The sequence below is a fragment of the Phoenix dactylifera genome, chromosome 11, assembly GCF_051530095.1.
Source record: "Phoenix dactylifera cultivar Ajwa chromosome 11, Ajwa_hap1_PhDact_Kaust_v1.1, whole genome shotgun sequence".
NCBI classification, from domain to species: domain Eukaryota; kingdom Viridiplantae; phylum Streptophyta; class Magnoliopsida; order Arecales; family Arecaceae; genus Phoenix; species Phoenix dactylifera.
In genome coordinates this window covers 16217696-16240082 of record NC_143200.1, presented here as the reverse complement: position 1 = coordinate 16240082, position 22387 = coordinate 16217696, and the positions used below count along the sequence as shown (strand labels likewise).

At 36.0% G+C, this 22387-nt stretch overlaps 1 protein-coding gene across 1 annotated transcript; it reads right to left on the bottom strand.

The window, feature by feature from the left end:
• Nucleotides 1-1293: 1293 nt before the first annotated feature.
• LOC103707753 (calreticulin-3-like) lies at nt 1294-9993 on the bottom strand. Its single transcript, XM_088706920.1, has 14 exons — nt 9738-9993; nt 8208-8315; nt 7788-7980; nt 6557-6815; nt 6388-6444; nt 6256-6303; nt 5970-6056; nt 5807-5864; nt 3305-3372; nt 3083-3178; nt 2937-2993; nt 2534-2635; nt 1709-1741; nt 1294-1610 (listed from the first exon to the last, which is right to left on the bottom strand). The coding sequence occupies exons 1-14, from the start codon at nt 9856-9858 to the stop codon at nt 1599-1601; spliced, it is 1299 nt and encodes a 432-aa protein (XP_088563046.1). The 5' UTR covers nt 9859-9993; the 3' UTR covers nt 1294-1598.
• Between the last annotated feature and the right edge of the window lie 12394 nt (nt 9994-22387).

Genomic DNA, 22387 nt, shown 5'->3' with positions numbered 1-22387 from the left:
CGTGCCCAGCCTAGAATGTAACATCGCTTCTCACCATGGTCCAGATGTTCTGAAGTAGGGATGAGCAATATTGAAGTATTTATGATTCAACATGTTTACTCATCAGAGGACCGGACAATACTAGACCGGACTGAAGCCGCACATTGAAATATGAGGACTGAGGACCTCAAAAAAAGGCACGGTACGTAAGGCCATTTGGGTGGTGTGTGCAAATGTGGTGCTCTCGTCAACAATTGATTGCCACCATATGTTATTGACAGGCTCAGAATAGCTCTTGATTGGTGTATGCTTGATAAAAAGAAGCAGGTATGTTGATGTAGTGTTGTTGAACAAGGAGTTAAAGCAAGCAGGTTGGTAAATATAATATGATTTTGATTGTCAATATACTTTCTCGTCTCAATCTCCCAGATGGAGTATCTAATCGAGGTGTGTCCAATAAAGAATGTACTAGTGTATTCATTGAAACAAATTGGAGTATCTAATGTAGGCTTTCGAGGTTACGTATGATTAGGTCATGTAGTGTTCATCATGAATACATAGCAACATGAAAGTGCTCGCACTGAGAACTGCTTCAGACTCCCAGAACCCAAAACCTGTTCTAACAAGTTTGCATCTTAATATTGAGCATGCGACAACTTCGATAAATTTGCAGCAGTAACTTATATGTGAGCTAATATTAGTCAAAAAATGTATCCTAAAAGCATGCATTTGGACTACCAGACCAAAGCGATTTTTTGAACTAGGAACTTGTTTGGATCAGGTTTAATGCATAATACGGACCATATTCATAAACTAAATCTAGTTTACTGGGCTGACAATACCTTGCAGGGTGTTTTTCCCAAAATTCAACAAACATATTTCACCCAAGTCTAGGTAAATATTTCACCCAACTATCTAACAAAAAGATAACAGTGCTTGATGGTACTACGAAAGTTTAATTTGGCATTCAAACACACAGCAAATAAGCCAACTTTTTAATCTTTTTTTTGTTCTTTTCCCTTTTTGCAACTGCCCCAACTGTCTTTGCGTGACTGTTGTCAAGCAAGACTCTTGGAGGTTGCAGTGCAGATTAAGTCATTAATTGAGGGGTTGATTTTAATTTTTCACTAACTCCTTTCATTTCCCTTCGGAGACATGCATAACTGTAAGACTACCCAAAATAAAGATCTGATGATTAGAATCAGAGCATAACATTACATCCATCATCTGGATTATTTTCAGAATAGATGATTGGATTCTCCAAAGATCCAAACCTTATGTTGAGCATGAACCTTTTCAACCATGTGGACAATGTAAACAAGCCGGACTAGCATTGCATGGTCCTTGGTTATTTCATAGTTGGGTAAAGTACAGAGACTGATACAACAACACAGGCACAGCCTGATGTCCAAGTTACACCGGCCGTTTCCAATGGATGGTAACCTTCAGGGAGAGATATCTGTGGTTCTTCATAAATTCCCACTAATAAAACTTTCTCAATTCCATTGAGGCCCCTCATCATCATGGAAAGCAATGGTTAAACACCAATACAGTAACAACTCAACAAGATACGTCGATGTTTGTTTCCATTGTCTCCCTGACGGTGCTGTGCAGGGCTTTCACAATTCATCCTGTTATTGTGTTAGGACAGAGATTAGTATTCCAAGTAAATTACTAATGCAACTAAGACAAGATGAAAACAACTGATGAAAAGTCATTCAAAACTTACGTGATAATCATCCAGATAATCGTGGTGATAACGCTGCACAATAACATTTCGAGTTAGCAAATCATTAGGCTCCAGTAGTGCAGGTACTACATTCTACATTAAAATTAATATAAGGCTTCATTGGATTACCGCCTTTAATTAGTAGCTGTAAGAGCTAGAAGATTGTTAGGCTCGAGGATTCTTTATGAGATTTGATGTTATAAGAATTTAATAGGATCTAAATGTTAAAATCTTTGGATTATACAGTTGAGTGAAGCAAAGAATCAGAAAGAACAAAACATCTGACCTTTATGTATTATAATCTCTATCAGATGATGCTTAAGTCAGGAGTTTCTATGGGACACAAATCAAGCTGATCATTTCCACAGTTCAGAATTTCATGCAATGCTTCCAGACTTTTTGGTTCTCAAGTCCTGGGGGTTTATGTAGTTCATCACATCTTATTAGACTCCAGTCTGCAGTGGCATTCAAGTTTTTGTAGATGAAGGTTGCTTAGACAAATGGAATTTGACAGGGCTATGATCCAAGGTTTAGTACATTAAATTTAAACATTGTAATTAGAGATGAACTGCATTTCAACGAGCCATCCAAGACATGCATTCCTTTGTTATCTGACTACTGAAAGGCTGATAATGTTCAAGAAACTCAACAATCTTGGCACACAGATGGGATATCCTATCAAAGATTAAGCTACCAAAAGGTAAACTTAGCATTCAATATTATCTTTGGAGTTGGCACGTGGATCTGGAAAAAAACATCATTAAAAATTGAATGCTACTACACACAGAAAGCTTGGTTGATGAGAAAAAGAGATTCAAGATTTACCTTTCTATATCTATCCTTGTACCGCTCCTTGTCTCGGTAACGTCGATCATATCCTCTATCTCTTCTCCGCCGTTCACCTTCCTCCCTTGCTCGCTGAGCTTCCTGTGGAAAGAGTCAAAATGGATCATGTTTTAGAAATGCCAAGGGCTTGTTAATAGAAATGCTTTGAGGTGCCAGTTTCGTGCATACGAAAAGTTGCTTGGACCCAGTACTGCTTGCCTGGCAACTTCATACTCAATAAACCCCTGCACTTAGTCCCGCCAGAGACACCAATCCCCCCGGGCCATGTTGCAGAAGGAACTTATCATGTGCAAGAAACCAGCACCCCATTGCATTACTCATTCACGAAGGAAGAGATATAAGGGAAAATTTTGAAGGAACTAGGTTGCTCTTTAATACATACCTCTTCCTCTCTAGCTTTCCTTTCTTTCTCTGCTTCCTCAAAGGCTTCTTTCTCAGCCTAAAATTTTAAGCAAAATATTGTAGCATTATTAAAAGGCGAACTCTGAGGACAACTTACAGCAACAGTGAAAAGGTTTGCATACCCACCTCTTTATTTTTTGCCCAAGTTTCTTCCACAACCTTTTTCGCATACTCCGGGTCATCGCATACCAAAATGTTGTCAAAAACTGAACCAGCCTTGACCTGTACTTCAAATTATTTTGTTATAGTTTGTATCATTTGAATCAACGTCAAGTTAAAAACATTAGTGGCAAATTATAGATCAGTCTGTAGTAAAAATAATTAGGCAAGAATGCTGCACCAATTTACCTGCCATACTTCAATGGCCACATATCTTATAGGCTTCAGCACATAGAGATCTGGATCATCTTCAAATTCTGACAAAGAAGGAAAAACTGAGCTGAATTGATGGATTTATATAGATAACTAGAACTTTGAAATAATTCCTAAAAGGAACAGTACGATGGGCACAAGTGTCCATACATTTAGATAGGAACTGAATTTGTCTGTGTTGAAGATTGGTTGTTCAAGTAGGAAAGAAGATAAAAGAAACAGCAGAGGAAATAAACCAAAGACAACCACCACTTGGCATTTACATGGGTACCAAAGATTTTACATGAGCTCTATCAAGGTCGACATAAGATGAATAGGTGCCCAACAACTCAAACTAAACAAATGCAGTAGAATCTTTTGAGATGAAGAAACATGCATCAATTTATTTGGCCCCTCTTTTTATAAACTGCATAAAAGAATTGATAAGTGAAAGTACATGGCAAATTTTGTAGAAATTTTATTACGAGTAAACATTATATCTCCTCTTGTTTCTTTCAACAAGAAACAATAAATAGGTAGTGGATCTGACATATTCAGCTGGAAGACTACATTATTATCTTGAAATTTCAGATATAAAAATTGTGATATCTGAAATATATCCTAGGTCAGGTTTCCCAAAAGCACACCAAATTTGGCATCAAAGTAGTTTCTGAAGATTTTCACAGTAAATGCAATACTAATAACACAGGATGACAAGTTTCAGCACATCAGCATGTTGCAACATAGGAATCCAGGAAGTTACTGAATCAGAACATCTCAGTAATGCATGGAATGAGGTTCCTTTTAAACTTAAAATATGGAGAGAACTAGAGAGATCCATTTCGATGATGGTTGCCTAAAGATCAATGGAAGTTCACAATAATGTTAAATATGAAATCTCTCTCTCTCTCTCTCTCACCTATGCTTATGTTAATTAACCACCCAATTCCCGTCACACAAGCAAGAATAGCCAAATAAACTTCTTGAACAACCAGGGCAACAAGCTGTCAGACTTGACAACCCAGAGCAGCAAATTGGTGGTTTAGAAAGACTGGTACAATAACTTGATGATTTTGAAAGGCAAGACTGTGTTCCTGAATTCAGCATAATTCACAAGTTATGGACATTAACCTGCAGTGCTTGCAAAGCAAACGTACACCAGCCTTCATGAAAATGCTAGATGATCCTTGATTGGTGTGCATAGGTTCTAGCAGAAAGTAGGGTAAACTCAAAAGCTCATAGGATCTGTAGGAAGATGAATCATGAAGTCTTCTCTTGCTGAGTTGCTGTTTTTGACAAGCTTCAAATTGTCGAACAGAACAGAAAGTACAACTTGTTTCAGTGGACAAGTAAAAGACTTGTGCATAATGAGACCAGAAAGAATAAAGCACACGATTTTATGGTTGGAGAGACAGCCACATTGGATGGCAATCTCCTTCTTATGGTTTACCAGCAATCACCATCTTGTACTTATCATGTACCAACATATACAACATGGTAGATGAATTCTGAATAGATGTATCAGACTGCTAAGTAGACTTTGACCAAGGATTTCATGGCTAGTTTAACACTTAGAATGGTCCAGGAGATGTACAGGTTAAGCTTGATACGGAGAGAATTTAAAAGACGAGCCATTAACCAAAGGTTCATACCAAAATCAACTACTTCGGTAGTTAATTCTACAACAAATGCTTCCTGGAAATGGGTTCTACATGATTTCAATGTAGATAAACAAAACATCTATCGATGAGTTTTGATATAAAGAGCAACACATGTTGTGGCAGAAAGGGATGTTATCAGGATAACAAAGAAGAAAAGCATATCCAAAGGTGACAACACATGTTCCCCTCCCATACATTGACTGCTCATTAACTTCCTCCCATGCAGCTACGTTACACAAGGAAAATTGCTTGGTGCATCCAAACAAGACCTTGAACTTAAAACTTTCTTACACAACATCTTCTGCTACTATTGTGTGGCATGAACACATATGCGCAAGCGCATGCACAAGAGAGAGAGAGACTTGAAACCAAAGAATGAAAACAAACCATAACAAGTAGAAGCTATTCTAGTTCTCTGTGGATATGTTTAAGCACAGAAAGAATACAGATAGAATAGAAGGTCCAAATTCTTGTAAAACTTCATCATTAACATCTGGTTTTGAAGTGATTCAGATATACCACTAAATTTTCAATATTAGTTCTTTAATTTTGTGATAATTTTGCCAACAAGTTGCACCAACTAAAATCCTCTTGTTGCAAAAATAAAACCCCGCATTTGAACATTTCACTTGAATACCACTATCAAGTAACATAGAATGTCAGACTGACACAAAGGAATATGAATGCAGTTAGTGAAACTGTCAAGATATGCACAGATAAGCTCTAAAGCTCCAGAACATATTGGAATATCACATATACCAAGGTTTTCTTATTAGAATTTTTTTCTTTCCATTTCACAATGATTAAGAAAATGAATCTGATCTAGTGCTTGACTTACCTGGGTTATCAATCCATGGTACCTTCCATTTCCCCTTATAGTTTGGGTTCTTGATCCTCTGTAATTTCATAATATATATTAGAGATGCAAAACATACTACTGCAGTCAATTGAGAAACATGAGATTCCAGTCACTAAAACTAGATATACTTGAGTAAACAAACCTTGGGTTTCCATGGGCCTTTATATGCTGGATTTGGTATCTTTGGTGGCCTCCATATACCATCTTCATCATCCTCCCATGTATCAGGCTGGTTGGCAAGTAATATAATTATTCAATCTCACTAACCAGAAAACACATTTTTCTTTGGAAATAACAAAAAAGGAGTGATGTCACATATATCACTTTGTAGATCAAGCTAAATGCTTGCAAGAATCTCATCCATTAAAGGAGTTATTATAGCATGTGCCCGAGTGCCTATCTTAGATTAACAAAGTCAACGAGCATACCTTTTTAGCTTTTGGATCAGGAATCTCTTTTGGAATTGAATCATATCCCTGCAAGGATTAGATAAAAAGTAAGAAAAAGAATGAGCACGCCCAGAAGGGAAAATATTTCTGAGAGTTCGCATTGCTGGAAACCTCTGGTTTAACATCATCAGGATCATCAATGTACTCCCTATCGTCCCAGTCTTTAGGCTGTAGCATTAAAAAAAAAAACAGGATATTAGAAGGGTTTATCATAATGCCATAGATTGTAAAATTTCTTATTAGTAACTTGATAGTATGTGATAATAAAGCAAGCTTCAACCTTTTTAGCATTGACAGCTTTAATCTTTCGAGGTGGAAGAATATCCCAGTCGGTATACATGCTTCCAGATTCTCTCTCTCGGTTATCAATAAGAAGACTGTATGAGGCATCAGGCCTAAGAATAAACGTGTATACGTGTGTTAACTTGTCTGTCTCACATTGTAAATCTTTCTTTATAGGATAATTCTGTCCCTGGTAGGAAAGGATAAGATGGAGCTTCTTTGTTTGTGTGCCACAAATATCAGGCCCGAACATTAAACTGCACAAAAATTGGAAGCAATCAAGAGGCTGAATATTGTGAAACTGGAGAGAAGCAAATAATTAAGCATGACACATTAGAAAATGACAGTTTATTCGAACTGGAATAAAATTTTAATCTTCATTAGAGAGCCCTGTCCTTAGAGTTTTAAGTCTAACCCATTGAAGTCGGAAGCTTTCACAAGAGAGCACTTGCCATCAGAAAACCTACCAGCCTAGCATCAACTGACTACAAGATGACACAGATTTCCTAGGCAATCAATTTTTCACAAGAGAGCACTTGCCGTCAGAAAACCTAGAAGACCAGCTAGAAGTAAGAAAAGCCATCTTATTAACTTTGCACTTTAACTTTATGCAACCAAGGAGCAACCCTTCAAGATTCCCCTCGGCATGATATGAGGATAGAGAGAGAAAATTGGGCAAGATTATATATAATCGAAGTGCATTTATTTATCACTAAAGCAAAAATTATAATTCAAAGGGCCACAACAAAACATAATTCTCATAATAGTTGGACTTGGATATTGCTGCATAAAGCACTAATTATGGTAGACAGATAGTGCACCAAGGAAACTTGCCAGCTCTAAAATTCACTTAGTTATGTTTACATGCGAATACAATACACACTCCATATACTTAGTTTAAGTGAACCTAAGTAATGAGATCCCAAATTAACTTCACAATAAGAAATTGGATATATGAACATTTATAGAAATGAGACAACAATAACCATATGGGGCATGCGTCCTTCAAGGCATCACAAATTTCAATTGGCAATGGTATAATAGATGATAAGAAGGCTTATGGTTATTCTGTGATGGCACAAAAGTCTCTTAAGGACGGAAATTTATGATCCAAAGCAAATATAAGAATAAGTAAAAATAGCTAAAGATAGTCCCATGTATTTCAAAGCATTGGAAAATCCAAAGAAGTATAAGGTATATCACACATTTGAAGAAATTATATAACTAACCTGTAAGGAGTATCACCACCAAATTTCTTCTGATTGACATAGCCGGAGAGAAGCTTGATGTAGCCACCGCCACATTCAATGTCCTGCTCAAATTTTATAGAATACTGGACCACCAGTGTTCTGTTCTTATTACTGAATTCTGGAATCTTTGCAGATATTGCAAAGTGCTTGGCATCCGGGTATGTCTGTATACCTGAATTGACCAAGAGCAGAAAATGCATAAGGTCAGATCGACTATATAACTCCTACAAAAGAACTAGCAAGTTCATTCAAATCAGCTTCTGCTCAACATTTCCAAAACATATTCGACACCCTCTCTGGGGTTTGCCAAAATCTATTGTTAAAATCCTCTTCATAATAACACCAATAAGTTAAGTATTAAGATTCAAAGGACAAAAACAGGAAACAAAAAATACATGCCTTTGTCATCTGGATCTCCGGACCATTTTCCCGCCGTATGTTTAAAAGAACCAGCTTTTCCTTCACTCCTCTTCCAGTCTGATTTTACCCAATGGCTCTCCCAGCCATCTTTTCGGTAACCATATACAAAGGCAACATTTCAAGTTAGCCAGTTAAATTAGAGACGGACAGATGATATAAATCATTACCAAGAGATGATAAAAATGGGAAAGAAGATAAAGTTGGCATTCTTATGCAATCATCAAACATGTACAGCATCAGTATTCAGCCATGACTTTATATACAAAACCACCTGACACAATTACCGTCAAGTTTTGCTTCTTTGGGTGTTTCTTTGGGCACATCTCAACTGAATTCTTGACCCAAATCTTTCACCTAATATCTAAGCTTTTCAAGGTCATCAGCTCCTAATTTTAGTTCTTGTAGGAGGCTCTCTAAGGAACAAAATCGCCAGCCCCCTAAACTAGAAAGAAGGGCGACCCGGTCTCCACAAGTTGTAAAGGCCAAGTTGGTGATCAACCGAAGGCGTAAAATGAATGGTACGGAGGTAGCAAAATTTCCGGGGAAGAGAGAAGTGCTCTCTGAACTCGCTCAGATGAACGATTAGAACAAACACAAGATCTAATAAAGATCCATCAGCAGTGAAGAGAGAGGGCCAAAACCATCCAACAGTAGGAGTTAGGCGAACTGGAACTCGAACTTGAACAAGAACTAGAAGATGCACTTGAGCAGTAAAGAAGCAGTCAAAGGAATAGGAAAAGGTCTTTTTGAGTATGCTTGCAATTAGCTTTAAGAATAGGATTCCTACTCTAAAACTGGCTGTCAACCGGACATCAACCATTCGGTTTTTCCCAACCGAGTGTTGGTTCTGGCTTATGCAATACTCATTCACGTATCCCGTCCATTTTATTGACAATCGACATTTTATATTAGCTTCAGAATGGATCAAAACATACAATAAATAGGAATATAAGACCAACAAATAGTTAAATACTTGATATCTAATCCAGTTTAGATCGAACAAAATCCATCCAATAAAAAGCTATTTCACAAACAACAACCAAAGGAGAAAAAGGAAAACGGGGGAAATTTTAAAAAAAATCTTGGTTTCCAATTTGGACTCTGTGGGCCTCTACCTGTAATTGAACTAGCCGAAAGAGATTTTCGGAAACAACTTCAGGGTGGGAAGAAAAACCATCACTTAACTAGGAAACTGTGAATGCCTAATTTGGAATCATCAGAAATCAGTCTAAATAAAGAAATCAGCAGTTACTTGTCGATTTACCAAAAAAAAAAACAATACAAAACAAAAAAAGCACCTGATGGTGGAGATTGAAGAAAGAAGAACCTAAGAAATTAAATCATTTTCGGGGAAATAATTCTTCTTACGAGCTGAGGTTTAAATGAAACATCCTAGTTTTATGTCACGGAAAGATCGGGGGGAAAACAGCGATAAGTGCATCAAGGAATCAGCTTAAGAACGGATAAATATGTGTAAAAATTAGAATAGATTGCGGAATTGGGAGATACCATCGAATCGCTCTTCGAAGAAGATCTCAGCAGTAGAAAGCTGGAGCAGGAGTGCGAGAGAGAGGAAGAGGATGAAGTGAAGGCGGAGGTGGAGTGGAGGAGAAAGCGCTCGTTCGGCCATCCCCGCCGGTCGCCGTGGAAAGAGCGGAGCCGGAGTGGACCATTTATAGAAACTCCCTCTTAACAAACGCCCCTGTAAGAGGGGTTTAATTGCAGTTGTCCCCCTCCTGGCTTTTCACCTGGCAGATTGTACGTTGAAATGAGGTTGTTACGTGGAATAATCAGCCTATATTTTTTTTATCATAATCATTATCTAGAAAGAATAGTATTTTATAATAAATTAATTAGGCTTGTAATTATAGTTATTATTATATATTGTTAATAAAATTGCATTGATTCTCGCTATGGATGAAAAGCTTTAATCCTCAGATAAATATAGAATTTTAACATAACATGAATATATTTTCAGTTATTTATATTTTAGCATTATATAAATTTCAATATAAATCATTCTATATATTTTGATTTGAATAACATAATTTTTTATTTATGACTTTCTAGGCATTAACATCTGATGCACAAATTCTAAAAGATATATTATATTTATAAAAAAACTTTAACAATAAATTCTAATAATATGCAAGGATGAAGTTAATAAATTACTCAACCCTCATTCATTTGCATTTTTATTTTTTGCTTCAATATAATGCTCAAAGCTAAGAATATTGATACAATAAAGTAAAACTTAGTGCTTGTATATTTTTCATACTCAATAACATAGGTTAGAGTGTCATTCTTATTCGGATTTTAATTAGATTTCTTTTAATCTTTTTTTTGCACAATAAAAAAAATGTAGCCTATGGCAATATTTGTTAGATATAGTTTTGATTGTTAGTGTTTAATAAGTACCGATCTTAGTCATAATATTTCTTCTACAAATTAGAAGAACTCCATGGCATTTCGGTAGTTCTCTGGAACGAGATGGGTGTTATGTTTCCGGTGATAAAACGAGTCTCCGGTCTCAGACCAGGGACTCCGGGACCCACCACCCAGGGACGACTTCCAAGTTCCAAGTCTCCGTGGACGAAGACCTCGAAAGTACCGAGCTACGCATTGCACCCACCCCGTAAACCCACATCTTGTCACTGGCACGCGGACCCCGCGATTCAACGATGTGTGTATTCCTGGGTACCTTCAAAACCGGTCCCTTAATAGATCCCAAATTTTACGTGCGGCCATTCGCTGAAACAGATGGCACCAAAATGCCACCCGGTTTCGACGAATCAGCCACTAGAATCCTTCCCTGACCTTCGTACAGACCAGTCACCATTTGACACGTACACAAAATGACGTGTATTAGCATCGATCCACCTCGGAGAGCGAACGGAAGACAAGAATACTGTAATGATCGAGTCAAAGGTGGCTCCTTGACTTCCCTTTTTTTTTGTTTTTTTTTTTTATTTTTGGTGAAAGACTTCCATTTTTCGCTTGGATGACCCAACTGTCATCCATTGATGTGAAGCGGACTTGCAGAAGGAGTCTGGGCCTTCTACAACCCCAACTGGAGGAAGTTTCTGCCATTTCTCACACTAAAGTAGCTTCAAAAACACTTCCTGGCCAATTTATTTTGGTCATAAAAAATAATGTAGATTTATAAATTATAAATCTTAATGTAAATTTTCCTGTCTTCCAGTTTGATGCAGTAACCAGATGGTACAAGAAAGATTGCATTGGATGTGCTATTACTTCAAGCACAATAAATTTTTTTGATTAGTATCCTTTTTATTTGAAAGATAAAAGTTAAAGAATAGTGGACCGAAGAAAGGGTGCTTAGACAAAGCACACATTAGAGGAGTTTAGAAAGATAATATGTTGATGAAAAATGAATTCACACTATTTCTGATAATATTTATGGGACCCATATAATTAATTCTTTTTTTGGTAAAATAATTAGTTCCTTTTCAAAAATATAATGGAAAGAGCAAGGAAGCTGCGTTTCTTTTATTGTGCTTTTTTCCCTACTCAAGCCTATCAAATCTCCTAATATTCGTCTATATAGTATTTAAGCATTGATCAAACCAATTTTATTGGAAACCAATGACTCCCGTATTGAAAAAGAAATTTTGTGATTTCAGAGGTCCAAATTTCTTGTATCTTGCTATTATTATCTTATAAAAAGAGGCATCCTAATGATATGGGCTCCTTAGTAAGAGGCTGAAATTTTTATTTTAATAAATAACTCATCACAAACAGGCTTGGATAGAATTTTGCAAGAGAGCAAGAGGAAGAGAGATTATTGTTCCATGTAGATAGTGAGAAGGTTTTTGTGAAACTAGTGGACTAGCCCGGTCCACTTAACCGGCCCAGCTATATTTTGGCTTTGGGCTTTACTTGCGACGCACGTGTGGACAGATCGAAAAGAAAACTCCGGCTGAGAGTCTTCTTCCTTTCCGATCGCAATGGTAATTGGAGTTCCATTGTCACCAAAAAACCGGCTGCATAAGGTCGAGATTGCTTATTTAAAGACCCCCTTCCTCCTCTTTCAAGTTCACTCGAAATCAAACCACCGATCCCAAGCTCCTCCTCCGATCTTCTTTCTCGATTTGGCGCCGAAAGAAGCCGTTGGACTACCTCGCTGGAGTGAGATAGATCCTCGTTTTCTCTTCTCTCTCTCTTGTTATTTTAGATGAGATTTGGGCCAGCAGATCACCGAAAAACCATATGAAATAGGGTGCCCTGTTTCGGCCCATTTTTCTTTGAAGTTTTGCCGCCTCCAGCTACCGTTACCGGCGATAACTGCAACTGAGAGCCGTTGTGGCCACCATCGCCCGGGGCTGCGCCAGCATGGGCTGCCACCCTCTCTGACTGAAGAGAAAAGGGAGAGACCGACTCTCTCCTATTTTGGAGAAGAAAAAGAGAGTCTCTCTATCTCTTCTTTCTCTCTCCTCTCTCTTTCTCTTTCCTCTCTCTTTTCTTATTTTCTTTTCTCCCCACTAGACTTTCCTCTATCTAGACTTTCTCTCTTCTCTCTCTTCTCTCTTCTCTCTACCTCAACTTTCTCTCTCTAGAGTTGATTGAACCCCGTAAGTACAACTCTTAGTGATTTTTGGATTGACCTAGGTAAAGGGTCCTGATTCAGAGTCGTCGGACAGTATGCAAGCCTCCACCCTTGTTTTTGCCAAACACTGTTAGATTTGATCATCTCCGATCTCTGTTGAACTATCTGTATCCCAATTCGAGCATGACTCGATGAAATCACTTTGATCGGACTGACCAGGATGCTGACACTTATATTAAGCCAACCCTATGAGGGTATTGGAATTATAGTTTTATTTTTGGAATAATCATACTAATTCTAATTAAAAATATAATTTTTAAATATTAGTATCTGAAAAAAATCGAAATTAATTGGATTGATAGTTTAGATTTGTTCACAAAGTAAGTAACAATCTATCTTTTCTAGATTCTTCATTTATATAATATTATTTTAATATAGAATAAATTGTTAATGAATTTATATGTGATTAATGAATTTTACGAGATGGTAATTTGAATGAAAAATAGATATATAAATTAGAATAATATTTTTAGGACTATTGTTAAATTATTTAGTGTTCTTACATTGTATATGCATATTTTAATTGGACTATGATATATCTATTATTTTATAAAAAAAACTTTGATACGTATCAGATTTAAACTCTCGGCCTGACTATATTCTGAACCCTACCAATTGAAAGTTATGCATTGGCACTCTGACTATTATTGATTCTGGCCACTTCGTGGGGTATAAGTGCGGTATTCTGGCTTACTCCGCAAGGTATAAGTGAAGTACTCTAGCCTATTCAGCAAAATATAAGTATGGTTCTATTTCTAGCCTAACCACAGGGTATAAGAGTGGCCATAGTTAAAAGCTGTTAAGTTGAATGTGATTTGTTTTGATTTAGATTTATGATTACATATATAAATATTTGAAAGATATAGATTATATAGATTTGTGTTTTAAAATAAAATTGATTACGTTTTTATACTGATTCATTATAATTTATATTTATATTTTATATTATTATATAAATATATTATCTAGTTAAGATATTCATTATTTACTGAGTTGTCTAACTCATTATACGATTTTTTACTATTTTTACAGATCCAAAGAATTAGCTACACTCAGAGATTTATCATGCGAGAGTGATTAGAGATAAAATTTTGACATATCTATTTAAATTAGATTTTATTTTAGATTGATGCAAGATTTTGGAGTATTATTAATTTTGTAAGGCTTTTAGTTATGTTATTTAATTAGAATTTAAACATTATTATTTAAATTATTTTTGCTCTTTGATTAGGATATCATGATGAGATGTCTTGCATGCTCGTGAGAAGAGTTTCCTATGAATATGGAGTGCTTGTCACAACCTCCGGCTCATGATCCCAGGTCGGGGGCATGATAGTTTTCTCTTTTTTTTCCTTTTGTCTTAACTAAATTAGAAAATTAATAGCAATATCTTTGCTCGCTTCTTGTGGTGCAAGGTACCGTCAGATTGAATGCTAAGGAAGTAAAGCAATAACCATATACAAGGCAGTTGCGAGTAAGATCCATTGTCCTCCCTCATGCATGCATCACTAGGTAAACATTTGGCACAAAATAAATGGTGTTGGAGTTTTTTTTTGGGTGTATTTGTGAGTATTTTTTTTTCCATCTTTTTGAATGAGCTAATGAGATGAAGGAAAAACCTACATTGATAAAATACAAAAAAAGAAAATAAAAAAATTTTCATCCTTAGAGCTTCTTTTGTTTAGAGGAGAAGGTGCAATGAGCTATCCATTAAGCGGAGGAAATGGTATTATAAGAAGCAAAAAGGTTATACTCCTATTCTTGAAAGAACGGACTAATAGGGTCAGCTAATTCTTTGTTACTTTAGGAACATATAAGACATCAGACAGAACTATTGTGCCAGCACATGCATTTTGAATAGTAAATCATAAGTTGTATCTAAGAAAAATGCTAATGGAATGTGTAAGATTTGCCTCATATCCAAGAACTACAAAATTCTTACAACGGAGAATCACAGGGTGATTAACAATTAGCCTCATAAAATAGAAATATTCATTGTTTTGACATGATAGGAGGGTATATTGATTCATTTTAACTTGCTATTGATGGTAAACCAATTTGAAATCGTCCGGATCCTCTAAATTTCTAGTTTATGATATTAATTATCTAATTTGATTATACCGGCTAGCTCAAATGCTGAAATCAATGCATATTGGAGACTAGTGACCGAGTCTTGAATCTCACCCTTGTTAGCAATATATCATCTAAATAAACAAATAAATCTATAAATACAATTAATGAAAAATCTTAAAAGAAATAATATATATATCATTCAGCATCCAAATAATTCTATTTTAATGCAAAATAAATCTATTCTAGCACAAAATAAATATATGCATTTAATAAATTTATATCATAGAATTTTAAATCCTACAGATCTACTAATATTAAATTTAAAATAAAGATATAAAAAAGTAGCCTGATTGCAGGCAGGTCGAAGCGCGTAGACGCTGTCCCAAAGAAATATTTGCCCCTACGTACGGATCTTCCGGCAATCCTCCCCTGAGATACGACGACCCTACAACTTCTTCTTCAGCACGTCTCGGAAGAAATCAAAGCGAACTTGATCGGACTTGCAGATCCAGCGAAGAACGAAAGTAAAAGAATAAAATAAAATATAAAAGAACAAGAATAAAAATCACAAGTGGCTAGGAGGAGGAAGAACTTTTCTCCAGAATTTTTTCAATATTTTTCTCTAATTTTTCGTTTATCGAATAGGATGAAATAGGAGGTTTATATAAGAATTTTACGCAGAAGCATTCCGATAATTTTGTGGATGCGTCCGCAGATTCATGCGGTAATTAAGCGCCCGCGGGCACTGGCTCAATTAGTGAAAACGCCCAACGGATGTTTCTATGTTCAAACATGCACGCGGCCCGAGACTCGGCCACGTACGCATTTAGATTATTCCTTAAAGCGCCAGCGGGCGCGCCCATTTAATCCAAAAGAAAAACGCCCAATGGGCGTTCCCTTTTTCAAATGCGCACGCGGTCCAATAAACTGCGTGCTATTAATTTTTTCCACAATCCCCCACAAAAATTATTTTTTTAAAATAATTTTAAAATCAAAACAAAATGTTGGATATCTTATATTATGTAATAGGTGTAGGTATCTTCCGGTTTGAACCTTCACTTAGTGACAATTGATTACATCTGTGGAGCCAAGATGGTCTTAAGCTTGAACCTCGGTCCATGACTCAGAATAAATCAATAGCACACATAATATAGCCCGATCTGGGTTCTAAGCGGGTTGTGCTAATATGGCCATGCGCAGGTATCTATTATGTGCTTTTTAGGGAATCGCCATTTTTCCATAATCGCGGCCTTACGACTGCACATATAGGTGAGTCCTAATAAGGAAGCTAGCAAGGAAGCTCATGCCTCTTGGGTCTCGGACTCATTAAGAGTTATACAAACAAACTCATCCTACCACTTGCTTTTATGAGCACTAGCACTATAGGGATGAGGAAAACATAAAATAGTGCTCCTCTTAGTTACACTCTGGTTTGTTTCTATCCATTGAACCTTTTAATGTTAGATTCCCACCGTGGTGATCTATCTTTATAGGCTAAGCCCCATCCCCCTCGACGACTCTAGAACCACTGTTCTGGATAAACTTTTTGTAAGCTAATCAGCCAAATTGTTTTCTAATTTTACAAAATTTAAAGCAATGACGTTATTTTTCAATTTTTATCTTAATGATTTATGATGCACTTTTAAGTGCCTGTTTATTTTTACATTGGCATTTTCTTGGTTGCACTTATCTATGGCAGATTTACAGTCACAATGTAAGAAGACAGGTGGTAAAGATGACTCATCTACAGGAAGGTCTATAAGTAGATCTCTAAGCCACTCAGCCTCAGTACTAGTGGTGTCTAAAGCTATCAGTTCAGACTCCATAGTACTCCTAGATATCAAGGTTTGTTTGGTAGATTTTCAAGACACAGTAGCACCTCCTAAGAGAAAGACATATCCTGTGGTGAATTTAACATCTAAGGTATCGCTGATCCAGTTGGCATCACTATAGCCTTCTAGAACAGAAGAAAACCCACTAAAGTGCAAACTATAGGACTTGGTACCCTTAAGATACTTAAGGAACCTCTCTAATGCTATCCAGTGATCTCTATTTGGATTAATAGTATATCTACTAAGTCTATTTACAGCATATGCTATGTCTGGCCTGGTGTAATTTACTAGGAATCCTAGTGAGCCTATAATTTGAGCATATAGGCTTTGAAGGATAGGAATTCCTAAGTTCTTCTTAAAGTGTATAGAAGGATCAAAGGGAGTAGAGATAGGCTGACAATCGGAATAATTAAATTTATTGAGTATCTTGTCAACATAATGACTTTGGGATAACTTAATTCTATTTGCACTTCTAATTATTTTGGTATTTAAAATTAAGTCAGCTTGTCCCAAGTCTTTCATATCAAATTTATGACTTAAGAATTATTTTACTTCATCAATTATCTGAAAATCTGTTCCAAAGAGCAGTATATCATCTACATAGAGACACAAGATCACAAATTTGTATCCAACTCTCTTGTGATATACACATTCGTCTGTGCTATTAATTTCAAATCTAAATGTTATTATGGTTTCATCAAATTTCAAGTGTCATTGCTTGGGTGCTTGTTTAAGACCATAAAGAGATCTGACTAGTCTGCAAACTTTATTTTCTTGGCCTAGAATTACAAATCCCTCTGGCTGGTCCATATAGATTTCTTCATTTAAGTCTCCATTTAGAAAAGCTGTCTTGACATCCATCTGATGAATTACTAATCTATGGATGGAGGCTAATGCTATAAGGATCCTAATAGTTGTAATTCTAGCTACAGGTGCATAGACATCAAAGAAATCTACCCTAGGTCTCTGAGTAAAATCCTTGGCAACTAATCTAGCCTTAAATTTATCTACAGAGCCATCTAGCCTAAGTTTCTTCTTAAAGATACATTTGCACCCTATAGTTTTATAGCCAGAAGGAAGATTAATCAATTCCCAAGTATGATTTTGGAGGATGGACTGCATCTCATTGTCCATAGCTTCTCTCCAAAAAAGTAAATCCAAGAATTTCATTGCATCCTCAAAGGTAGTTGGAGAGTCTACTATAAGAAAGGTATAGAAGTCATCTCCAAATATTTTCTCTATCCTGGATCTTTTACTCATTCTAGATTCTGCTTCTACTTCTACTTCACTTGTCCTTATTCTACTAGAGCTACTAGCTATACCACTATCTACTCTAGTCTTAAGTGGAAAGGTGTCTTCAAATATGTTGCATCTCTGGCTTCTATGATGATGTTGTTACAATATCGCTTTCTTCCGAATTAATCACCAGAAATCTATTGGCATTATTATTGGCTGCATAACCTATGAATATAGCATCCACTGTTTTAGGTCCTATTTTCTTTCTTTTAAAATCAGGTATTTTTACTTTTGCTAAGCACCCCCATACTTTCAAATAACTAAGATTTGGTTTTCTATGTTTCCAAACTTCATATGAAGTTAGATAATTATTTTTAGAGGACATCCTATCAAGGATATAACAGGCTGAAACTAAAGCTTCCCCCCACAAATTCTCTGGTACTCCTGAGCTTATCAGCATAGAGTTAACCATATCCATTAAAGTCCTATTCTTTCTTTCTGCTACTCCATTTGATTGGGGAGAATAGAGTGCAGTTATTTCATGAAGGTCATAAAGTATCTGTTACCTCCCCTAGAAGTTCTACCCAAGTCACAAACATCACAATGGATCAACTCTAATAGATCTAAATCCCTATTAACAGATTTAAAAGGCTTCTTAGGGAGTTTTGCTTCTACACAAATTTGACATTTCTCATGGTTCTTAAGATCACTTTTTGGTATTGGATTCAGGTTCATAAGTTGCTTAATTGAATTATAATTTACATGACCTAATCTACCATGCCAAATAGAAAGAGATTATATATTCATAATCAAAAGATTTTCATTCATTAAAGGAGATATTACATTCAACTTAAACAATCCTTCACTTAGGAACCATTTTCAATAAATATTACACCATGAGAAATTACAAACTTATTGGACTCAAAAACAAGACGAAAGCCTTGATGGACAAGCAATGAACCACTAATGAGGTTTCTCCTAACAACTGGAACATGTTGGACGTCGTGCAGGAACAGAACTTTTCCAGAGATAAGCTTTAAGTCCACACGTTCTACTCCTAGCACACGCACCTCCGAGCTGTTTGCCGAAAGTCACCATGTTGACTTGAGCACTGGTTGTGTGTGGACCCTTCTTCTTAGATTGAAGAGGTGCAGTCTTCTTATGGAAGTACTGGGGAGACAAATGGTTGGTCCGACCACACACATAATAGAAACGAGCACCACCTTCCTCTTTCTTCTTCTTCCGCTCCTGAGATTGAATAGGTTTCCCATTGTAGTGGTGGTTAGGGTTTTTAGGGTTGTAGGGTGTCTTTTTGAAGTTCTTACGGAAGGATCGATTCTGATTTTTCTTAAGAGGGGCCTCTACATTATATGTATTATTCTTGGGTCCAGTAGAGGTATTACTCCTGAGCATGTGCTGCTCTTCAATCCTAATGGAGTTCAAGACTTGGGTTAGGGTGAGAACTCCTTGGGTATAGCTCAGGGTCTTAGCAAAATCAGACCAGAAAGTACGTAGTTTATCTATCAGACAGGCTACCTGAAATGATTCATCCAAATTAGTTCCATTAACCCTAAGCTGGTGGATCAGAGTTTCAAAATCATGGATTTGGTCATTCATAGGCTTTGAGTCCACCATCCTAAAATTATTGAAATCGGAGGCCTTGAACCTTTTTACCCCAGCATCATCAAGACCATATTTGCTATCTAGGGTGTCCTAGAGTTTTTTGGCACTCTTAGCTATATAATAGATATCATACAACCTCTCAGAAAGAGCATCTAGGATTCTATGGATACAATGATAATTTATCTCATCAGGTGTCCTAGAGGGTGTGCTAGTGGAGGCAGAAGGTTCAGTGTTGGAAGAGGTTGAGTTTTGGTGAGTAGCATATCGTGAAGTAGTTGGGTTGGACCCGTTATCAACTTTAGTAGTACTTTCACCTATGGCTGAGATCAACCCCAATGTGGTGAGCCAGAACCGTACTTGGTTCTGCCACCCCCTAAAGTTATGGCCATCAAATTTTTTAAGTTTGGCACTAAGGTGGTCACTAGTAGTTGAGGCCATAGGATCAGGGTTACAAAATAGAGACAAAAACCTGAATGAAGGCAAAAAGTCTATGTCAAAAGATTGCACTAATATTTATATTGAACTTTGGATATCAAATTGATATATCCAAAAAACTAATAACCAGACCAGCTCCAGATCGGTGGTGGAGCACTAGGCTCACTTAAGTACCAGCCTTTCTTAGGCACGTATGTCTTTTTGACAAGTTTTTCTTTGACACTATTAGTTAGTGGATATAGTCACTAGAAATCACACAAATTCAATTTTTAGAAAAACCTAAGTGCAAACTTAAATTTATTATTATGGATTAACTAATTTTTTTTTAATTTTTAGTAATAATTGATTACTAAATTTAATGCTAGCAATTATTGTAATTGAAATCTAATTTATTAATTCAATGAATTATATATATTAGAATTGATTTATTTCCTTATTAGAATAATTGATTACTAATTTAGTGCCAACAAATCAATTATTATAATTGAGATCTAAAATGTCAATTCAATGAATTATAAAATTTATTATCTTATTAGAATAATTGATTGAGATCTAATAAGTCAATTCAATAAATTAAATTATTATATATTAACCAATTTCCGAATTTTCTATTTGAATGGGATCTGAAAATTACTCCTTGAGGAGTCCAAATGGAGGTATAATAAACCTCTTGGAGGTTAAACAAATTATTACCTTTTTATAATAATTGATTATTAATTTTTATGATAGCAAAATAATTATTTTAATTAAAATCTAATATGTCACAATTGTAATAAAGGATTTAATGAATTATATATTACTAACAAAAAATAAACAATTACTTATTTGGATTGTTAGCAATATACTATCTAAATAAACAAATAAATCTATAAATGCAATTAATGAAAAATCTTAAAAGGAATAATATATATATATATATATATATATATATATATATATATCATTCGACATCCAAATAATTCTATTTTAATGCAAAATAAATTTATTCTAGCACAAAATAAATCTATGCATTAAATAAATTTATATCATAGAATTTCAAATCCTACAGATCTACTAATATTAAATTAAAAATAAAGGTAGAAAAAAAGTGGCCTAATTGAAGGCAGGTCGAAGCGCATAGACATTGTCCCAAAAAAGTATTTACCCTCAGGTATGGATCTCTCGGCAATCCTCCTCTGAGATACGACGATCCTACAACTTCTTCTTCGGCACATCTCAGAAGAAGTCAAAGCGAACCCGATCGGACTTGCAGATCCAGCGAAGAACGAAAGTAAAAGGATAAAATAAAATATAAAAGAGCAAGAATAAAAATCACAAGTGGCTAGGAGGAGGAAGAACTTTTCTCCAAAATTTCTTCAATATTTTTCTCTAATTTTTTGTGTATCAAATAGGATGAAATAGGAGGTTTATATAGAGGTTTTACGCAGGAGCATTCCGGTAATTTTGCGGACGCGTCCGCATCCTTCACGCGGTAATTAAGCGCCCGCGGACGCTGGCTCAATTAGTGAAAACGCCCAACGGTCGTTTCTATATTCAAACGCGCACGCGGCCCGAGACTCGGCCGTGCGCATTTAGATTATTCCTTAAAGCGCCAGCTGGCGCGCCCATTTAATCCAAAACGTAAAATGCCCAACGAGCATTCCCTTTTTCAAAATGCGCACGGCCAGTAATTTTTTCCACAACCCTGACCTTGATTTGAGCCCAACCAGATTTTCTTGCATCGTAGGACAATTATATTTGTCTTATTTTTCTTGGGGTTCATCTTTGATCCTTGCCTTGAAGTAGACCTAACCACGGTTCCGGAACCACCGGTTCCACAAAAACCTAGAACCTTAACCGGAACTGAAAATAGTCGGTTCGGTTCCGATTCTAAACAGTTCCGATTTCGATTTTTCAACATAAATTATAAAATTTTGAAAAAAAAATAGATTGTGTATTAATACAAAATGATAATTTGTACCTCATCTTATTATTTACTATCAAAGTAAATTTTAATAATACAACTAGATAACAATATAAAAATAATAATAAATTACATTAAATAAATTTGGAACTAATTTATTTTATTATAAATGGAAAAAAAAAGATAAAATTAGGCTTGAACTTAATTAAAATTAAGCCACCTACGTATCCTCTTGGGGTTTAGATGAATCAAAGCTCTCGTAGTTCACTTACCTTCATGGTTGAGCAATTAACCCCCTTACCTCAATGATCAATCACTATCATTGCTGCCGGCTGTAGACGATCCGCTAGTTCCAATGTCAAATAAGTCTTCACTGTCCTCAAATGTGTTATCTTGTAATCTACGTTCTGCCTTTCTCCAATCGTCAACA